Source organism: Coptis chinensis, chromosome 1 (genome assembly GCF_015680905.1).
Source record: "Coptis chinensis isolate HL-2020 chromosome 1, ASM1568090v1, whole genome shotgun sequence".
Taxonomy (NCBI): Eukaryota; Viridiplantae; Streptophyta; class Magnoliopsida; order Ranunculales; family Ranunculaceae; genus Coptis; species Coptis chinensis.
The window spans coordinates 87,376,110-87,384,906 of NC_141456.1; the positions used below are offsets into that span (position 1 = coordinate 87,376,110).

At 39.7% G+C, this 8,797-nt stretch overlaps 1 protein-coding gene across 1 annotated transcript; it reads right to left on the reverse strand.

The window, feature by feature from the left end:
* Positions 1 to 3,140: 3,140 nt before the first annotated feature.
* On the reverse strand, positions 3,141 to 3,653 carry LOC147525649 (uncharacterized). The gene has a single exon (XM_086580246.1). It carries the CDS (start codon positions 3,651 to 3,653, stop codon positions 3,141 to 3,143), a length of 513 nt encoding a protein of 170 aa, XP_086436372.1.
* Between the last annotated feature and the right edge of the window lie 5,144 nt (positions 3,654 to 8,797).

Genomic DNA, 8,797 nt, shown 5'->3' on the forward strand with positions numbered 1-8,797 from the left:
GGGTTGGTGTGTTTTACTAATAAAAACAGAGACTACACCCTTCGTGCCTACAAGATTTTATTTGACAACAATTTTGTATATAAGAAATGCTATAAACTAGAGCTGAAAGAATTGAAACTCCATTAAAACTCTTTCTGTAGCTGTTGATTATTGCGGAGAGCTGCACAAACCATTGAAGATATATTTGTTAATCAATAGTCAACTGAAATTCGAAAACATTCCTAACATTTTATTGCATATTTATGCTGCATATTAATAGAGCTTAATGGAACATTTATTCGTTCTATAGCTTCAAGGATCCTTTGTCCTAATTGAATTCCACAAAATGGAATCTATGGAAATTTTCACTTGTGATCAAATTGGCAGCGACGGAAACCAAGAGACAGCACCACCTGGCTGAAACGAGAAAACCTGGCACGCGGTGACTGTTTCAAACCATATAGAGATTTCCGAAGACAACACACTTTCTCAGCAAACGCCCCCTCACCGCAAAAACCAGGTGGAGGATCCATATAAATAGTTTCTGTTAGATCACCATGAAGGAAAGCATTCTTGATTTCCAGCTGATACAGATGCCAAGAATACGAAGATGCTAATGAGATCAAAAGCCGTACAGAAGAGAGTTTTGCCACTTGAGCAAATGTATCACTGAAATCTTTGCCAGGAACCTGGGTAAACCCCTTGGCAACCAATCGAGCCTTATAACGATCCACAGTACCGTCTGCCAAATACTTAATAGAAAACACCCATTTGCATTGAACTGTTTTCTCACCAAGTGGCAGGAAAACCATATCCCATGTATGGTTCCGTTCTAGGGCCTCCATTTCACAGTGCATTGTAGTAACCAAATGGGGATCACGCAAAGCCTCAGAAACTGATCTCGGAATTTAAACTGAAGATGTTGCAGCCAGAAAAGCTCAATAAGAGCTAGATAGTCCCTAGTAAGAAACAAACTTGCTAATAGGATGGTGAGTGCAACAAGTAACAATGAGACGGTCAGTTGGATGCCTATCCCGTGAAGACTTACAAAGTGGTGGTGGTGGTGGTGGTGGGGTAACATGTGGACCAGATCATGTAATAAACTCAGAAACAGGACTAGAGTTACTTGGGGAAGAGGCACCAGGAGCAGAGGAGTCTGGCAGGGGTGGAACATGGGAATGACGAACATCTTCCTGTAAAGGCTGCTCAAGTACTTGTGAATTAGTATAAAAAATAGGTAAAGGACAAACAAGGATAGAGTTTTCATTTCCAGGTGGAAAAGAAGAGTCCATAAAGGTATCTTGTTCTTGAAAATAGAGTTTCGGAACAAAGAATGGTGTATCCTCCAAAAAAGTCACATCCATGGTATGATACAACTTACGAGTGTGGGGATCATAACAACGATATCCTTTTGAGAAGACAGCGTATCCTAGAAATATACACCTAATTGCTTTATCATCCAACTTGGTTCGACTTGGACTACGATTTTGGACATAGCAAGTACATCCAAACACCTTGGGAGTTATCGGGAATAAGACTCTATCCGGATGAAGAAGACGGAAGGGGGTTTTATTATGCAAAACACGACTAGGTGTACGGTTAAGAAGATAACCAGCAGTCAAAACAGCCATATGCCAATAAGATTTGGGAACATTCATTCCTCGTAAAAGGCAGCGAACAATTGCCATAAGACTCTGATTTTTTCTTTCAGCAACCCCATTTTGTTCAGGTGTGTAGGTGTTGGAAAGTTGTTGAAGAATGCCTTGTTGATTAAGTTGAGACACAAAGGCATTTGAAACATACTCTTTGGCATTGTCAGATCGAACACCCCTAACGGTAACATTATACTGGGTCTTAACCATTCTGAGAAAATTGGTAAATGAAGAGAGAACCTCATATTTTTGCTTGAGCAGATAAACCCAAGTACACCTGGTATGATCATCAATAAAAGTGACATAGTAGCGGTGTCCTGACCAGGATGTTACTGGAGACAGTCCCTAAACATCATAATGAACATGATCAAATGCATAGGGAGTACGTTGGATTCTAGAAATATAACTAGAACGAGGATGCTTAGACAAAGCGCAAATGTGACAATGAAACTTATGAAACTTGCAAGCTTTTATTAATTCGGGAAATAACAAACAAAGATACTGGAAGTTAACATGTCCTAAGTGAGCATGCCATAAGTTCAAAGACTGTAAAGAAAAAACATAAGAGCCAGAAGCTGGCAACATGGAGCTTTGCAAGGCAGTGAGCGGTGGAGGTTCCCCAAAATATTAAAGTCCGTCATGCTCATACCTCATGCCAAAAATCGTCCTCGTACTCCGGTCCTGGACAAAACATCGGTCAGAAAGAAAAATGACAGCACAATTGAGATTTTTGGCTAACTGACTAACAGATAACAAATTAAGGGAAAGGTTTCGCACATGTAGGACAGACTGAAGTGTAATAGATGGTGAAAGACAAACCTCCCCCTTACTTAGAATAGGGGTGGATGACCCATCAGCAAGGCGTACAGACAGATGGACAGTAGATATAGTGGATGTAAAAAGATTTGACTCACCAGTCATATGGTCATTAGCCCCTGAATCAAGAACCCATGTGGGTTTAGCAGAATCTAATCAAACATGAAGAGCAGTAGGAATACCTGAGGCAGTCATAGCTGTAGGGACAGTAGAATTCTGGACACGAGAATTCTGAACTATAGTGAAAAGCTGATCAATCCTAGAACTCAGCTGATTAATGTCTGCAGGTGCATCTGATAGAGTCTCAAAAGATGCTTCAGCCACTGCAGCAGTACGAGGAGCACGGTTCTTAGAATAGTTTTGAGAACTAGTCTTAAATCTCAACTCTGGATACTGTTTAAAATAGCGGTCTTTAGTGTGTCCCGTATTCCCACAATGATTACAAACGAATGGCTCCTTTTTGCGAGTTCCAACAAAAGAAGCCTGAAATCGAGATCCGGAATTAACAGCAAATGCCATCTGATCAATGGGAGTAGGTGTCTCTGAAGATGGTGTGACTTTTAAATGGCGGCGACGTTCATCACTTTCTACCATAGCATAAGCCTCACTCGGAAAAGGTAGTGGAAAAGTACCCAAAATCTGACAGCGAAGGGTCTCATACTCATCTCGAAGACCCAAAAGAAATTGGTATACCTACTCATCTTCCGACGCTTTGTGGAGTTCCTTAGCAATAACAGGAGCCATACCAGAAATACTAGCCAGAAATTGAGACTTGTAATGAGCTAACTCGTCCCATCCCTTCTTCATATTTCCATAATAAACCTTCACCGAGTCATTCTTTTGACTAGTATGAGTGACGTGCCCATAAATTTCGTACTTACGGATTTGGTTACGAGAATGTGCATACATCTCGTTCAACCCAGTCCATAACCCATCAACCGTATCATAAAACATAAATAATTCATAAACATTAAGCTCCATAGAATTAAATAACCAGGTTAAGATCTTACACCGGTCAGTGTCCCATTCTGCCAATTTGGTAGCCTCTGTTGGTTTTGGTACCTTCCCTTGCAACCAACTAGTCTTCCCTCGAGCACTAAGAAATAAATTAACTGAGCGTGACCAAGCAGAAAAATTACTGCCACTAAGCAATGAATTAGTAATGCGATGATGCATTGACGAATTAGCTACAGTCTCACCGGCCATTATGAACCGAAAAAAAAAATATGAATCCTGCTGTACTAAGAATCGGTAAGAAGATCAGCCACTGAAAGAAGCTACTGTATTACCAAAGGCGAAAAACTGTGCAACAACCAAAACAAAAAAACAATAAGAGGGAGGAACCCCAAATAAGACTATCTTGAAACAAGACGCCCAAAAATAGTCTTGCATGAAGAAACGGCGGAACGGAAAACAAATCCAGCCACCAAAAAAAACACGCTTTTGGATCACCACAGTAGCTCCAACGTAACATATAATAGAACGAGTTTAAATAGAAAACTCGCCTAACACATTACAAAAGAACCGAACACAAAAAAACTGTCGAAGCAAAAAAAATGGAAAAGTGGTTGATGTGTTGTGGTAGGAAATGGAGGTGGTGTGTTAAGGAAGGAAATGGTGGTGGTGGCGGCTGTGTTTTGGAATAGAGATGGCTCCGATACCAAGTAGATTGGGTAGAAAGGCTTGTCTTCTCAATAGACAGTAGCCATATTTATTGATTCATAGAGATTACACTTTCCTAAAATACAAAATCATATAATCTACATATGGAAAGAAATCAACATGAGTATATTCTGTATGGTTACGTGTTCAATTTAACAATAAATCAAAACAACCTGTCTGCTACACAAAACGCTTTGATCAAACTGTTAAAATCATGGCTTATTTGCTGATTATAGGCACACTGTGATGCACAACTCATGGAACATTGTGTACTGGCGTGTGTGCCCACGCCTCTGGTCTTTGCTGAGAACTCCACCCATATGTCTATTGTTTACATAGGTGTAGTTGCAAATCCCTGTATAGAATGAGCACAAAGAATCTAATTGTTGTTTTGGCTGTTAAAGTACTGTTTGTATGAAAAGAAGAGGGCGTGTGAGTGCTCAAATATACCTAGCCTCTACACACCAGGTTTCGAGATTTTGCCAGTAAATCGAGATTATGTTTTCTAGACTTAAATTTCGGCCCACTATAAAAAGAAGAGTTAGGGTTTTGACCTAACTAACAATTTCTTGGTGAGATTGTTGAGGGAAAACAATTTCTTTGTGAGATTGTTGAGAGAACTTTTTCTAGTGTTTCTAAAGAGTGAGAAAGAGAGAAAACTTGTTGAGAGCATTCTTTGTGAGTGATTGAGAGTTGGTTGTTGTGTACAATCAAAGCAACTCCTCTTGTAATGTTCTTCTTCATCTATTGGAACCATCGATCTCGCCGTGTGGACGTAGACACATTGCCGAACCATGATATGATAAATAATTGTCTTGTGTATGTTTGTTCTTTACATAGTCTTTTATGCTTGTTTATGTTGATATTGTTGATTGGGTTGTTGTTTGGAGAGTTGTTGAATAGTCTTGTTGGTAGTTGTTATGATAGCTTGCACGTTAAGCGCAACAATTGGTATCGGAGCCAGGTTTACAACCTAGGATTTTGAGTTTTGGTGAAGAACCATAGTGCTCAAAATTTGTGTAGACAAGGTGTTCGATAAAGTTTCCGAATGAGTTTTCTTGTGGGTTACTTTGTGTGACTTGTAGAAATGGCTCCCAAGATGCATGTCAAATACAAGGTTTGAAGAAGAGAAGTTTGATAAATAAGCACAAGAATTGACGGCAATAGTGAGGTCGAATGAGAAGACTTCCACAAGCAAGTGGAAAGGTAGTTCTAAGAAGCTTTTAAAATATGTACGATGCTATAATTGCAAGAAAAATGGGCATTATCTAAGTGATTGTCTTAGCCCGAAAAAGAGTAACAAGATGAGCGGTAAGTTGCAGAATGTGGACATTAGTGAAACAAGTCTTGCTTCCAGCTTCGATGGGGATGATATAAGTCTTTCAGTGTCTACACAAGACGACCACATGACTAAAAAGTGGATTCTTGATTTCGGGTGTTCTTACCACATGTGTCTAAATAGGAAGTGGTTTGCTACCTATGAGAACTTGAGTGGAGGTTCTGTTTTGATGAGCAATGACGTTGCTTGTAAGATTGTTGGGATTGGAACTATACGAGTCAAGATGCATGATGGTGTTGTGAGGACTTTAATCGATGTGAGACATGTTCCCGAATTAAAGAATAACCTCATTTCTCTTGGTACCTTCCATTCCAAATGCCACAAGTTTGTGGGAAATGGTGGAGTCCTAAAGATCATTAGTGGCTCTTTAGTCATTATGAAGGGTCAAAGATATGGAAACTTGTATACTTTATTAGGTAGTACAGTGGTAAGCGATGTAGCAGTGGGTACATGTGGTGATAATTATAAGTACACAAAATTGTGGCATATGCGCTTTGGGCATATGAGCCAAAGGGGATTGTCTGAGTTGTGCAAGCGAGCGCTACTGAAAGACTTGGAGAAACCAAGTATGGAATTTTGTGAGCATTGTGTCTATGGCAAGCAGTGTAGAGTCCAGTTCGGTACAAGCAAGCACAAGATGAGAGGCATCCTGGATTATGTGCATTCGAATGTGTGGGGACCCTCTAGAGTGGCTTCTAAATGAGGTAACCAGTATTATGTCTCTTTCATCGATGATTATACACACTATGTGTGGGTATATATCTTGAAGTCCAAGGATGAAGTTTTTGAGACATTTAAAAGGTGAAAAGCAATGGTTGAGAATGACACAGAAAGAAAGGTGAAAACTTTGAGGTTTGATAATGGTACTAAGTATACCTATAGTCCTTTCAAAGAGTTTTGTGCGCAACAGGGTATTGCTAGACACTGGACAGTGATGGGCACGCCGCAACAGAATGGGTTAGCAGAAAGAATGAATCGCACATTGCTTGAAAAAGCTAGGTGTTTATTTTCCAATGCCAATCTTGGCAAAGAGTTCTGGGTAGATGCAGTGGCCATGGCGTGTTACTTGTATAATAAATCACCAGTTCCGACAATATATTGCAAGACACCATATGAGGTATGGACAGGGAAACCACCTGATTATGATACTTTGCGCGTGTTTGGATCTAGTGCTTACTACCACGTACATGAAGGATAGTAAGCTTGATTCTAAAGCTAAGAAAGCTATATTCTTGGGCTATGCAAAGGGAGGAAAGGGATACGGAGTGTGGTGTCTTGAGAACCAGAAGTTCCTGGTCAGTAGTGCTGTTACCTTTGATGAGACTTCAGTGCTACATTTTAGCAAGCCGGAGAAGGCTGGAGATAGTGGTGATTTTATAGAATCTCAAGTGATTGAGATGGAAGCGTTAGAGGATGCTATAGAGAGTAAGATTCTTAATGAAAGAACTATTGAACAAGAAGTAGAGCTACAACAACCTGAGCAGCAATCTTTGGCTAGATCAAAGCCAAAGAGAAGTGTAAAACAAATTACGAAGTATGGGCATGATAAGCTAGTGAAGCATTATGGTCGGCCGGACTCGGTTGCCTATGCACTGAATATCGAGGGTGACAAACCAAATGACTTTAAAAAAGTTGTTAGAGATGGTCATTGCAAAGATTAGTCAGTGGATATGTAGAAAATGGCGGAGGCTCGTGACAAGTTTTGTACTTGGGAATTTGTTTCATTGCCTAAAGGCGAGCGGGCTTTGGGTTGTAGAAGGTTCTCTATGCGGTTGAGTTCCACCATTGGGTGGAGTCACTCTTATATTATTGATTGATGCCCTTCGTATGCATGGCCCTTTGTGGGCATTATTGTTCTTTGTGAGCATGACTCTCTGTGAAGATAGCCCTTTGTGGGCATGACTCTTTATGGGCGGCTCTTCGTGGGAAAGACTCTTTGTGGGTATGGCTCTTTTTGGGCAAGGTCCTTCGGGGCAGTTGACGACGAGTTTGAGATGTGGTTTGAAGACTAGTGATTCTTGGTAGATCTTGTGTTCGGCTCAGTTTTATGTGTGGAAACCTCACCAAGGTGGAGAATGTTGTTTTGGCTGTTAAAGTATTATTTGTATGAAAAGAAGAGGGCGCATGCGCGCTCAAATATACCTAGCCTCTACATACTAGGTTCTGAGATTTTGCCAGTAAATTGAGATTGTGTTTTCTACACTGAAATTTCAGCCCACTATAAAAAGAAGAGTTAGGGTTTTGACCTAACTAACAATTTCTTGGTGAGATTGTTGAGGGAAAACAATTTCTTTGTGAGATTGTTGAGAGAACTTTTTCTAGTGTTTCTAAAGAGTGAGAAAGAGAGAAAACTTGTTTAGAGCATTCTTTGTGAGTGATTGAGAGTTGATTGTTGTGTACAATCAAAGCAACTCCTCTTTTAACTTTCTTCTTCATCTAGTGGAATCATCGATCTCGCCGTGTGGACGTAGGCACATTGCCGAACCATGATAAATCATCGTCTTGTGTATGTTTTTTCTTTACATTGTCTCTTTATGCTTGTTTATGTTGATATTGTTGATTGGGTTGTTGAATAGTCTTGTTGGTAGTTGTTGTGATAGCTTTCGCGTTAGTGGCAGCACTAATATAGCTCACAATTTATATTATTAGGTACATGTTAGAGTTAATTTAGGCCTTTTGATTAAGATTATGACAAAATAAGTACTTTCTAGCATGAACCAAAAATTGTTCAAGAAATTACATGGAAATGCGTTTTAATTAATTTAACAAAACTCAGATGTAATTTTTACGAGTATAAGACTGCAAGTACCTGAACTTAAATTCAAAACCAATACCTCAACCCATGAGATATGCATGTACCTTAAGATTAGGGACAACATTCCGGGGCCAAACTTGATTAGAGACTAAGAGTTGACGTATGGAGAGTCCCACAGTGTTATAAGTGTGGACACGAATTTAGTAGTTGTTGTTTTGGTGTATAAGGATTGGAAAACTTATCACCCAAGTTAAGTTTAGTATAAAATACGAACCAATGGGGTAGAGTGATTAACTCTCTAACCTTTAATTATTATTGTGTCTTCATCCTTCTTCTTCTCCACCTTATCTTTTAACCTTAACTAACTAATGACCATATGACTCTCCTAGCATTAATTAACATGGTATCGGAGCCAACTATGTTTGGAGAATGCTAGGAGAGAGATATGAAGTTTTAAAGTTTCAGTTTTAGTATTATCAGTTTCAGTATTGTCTCTTAGTGTTGTTTCACTTCCACAATCTCTGTTGTCAAGTATTTTTTTCAAATGGGCGCAATCTCTCTGTCTTAGTATTGTTATAGGGGCGCACGCCCTTC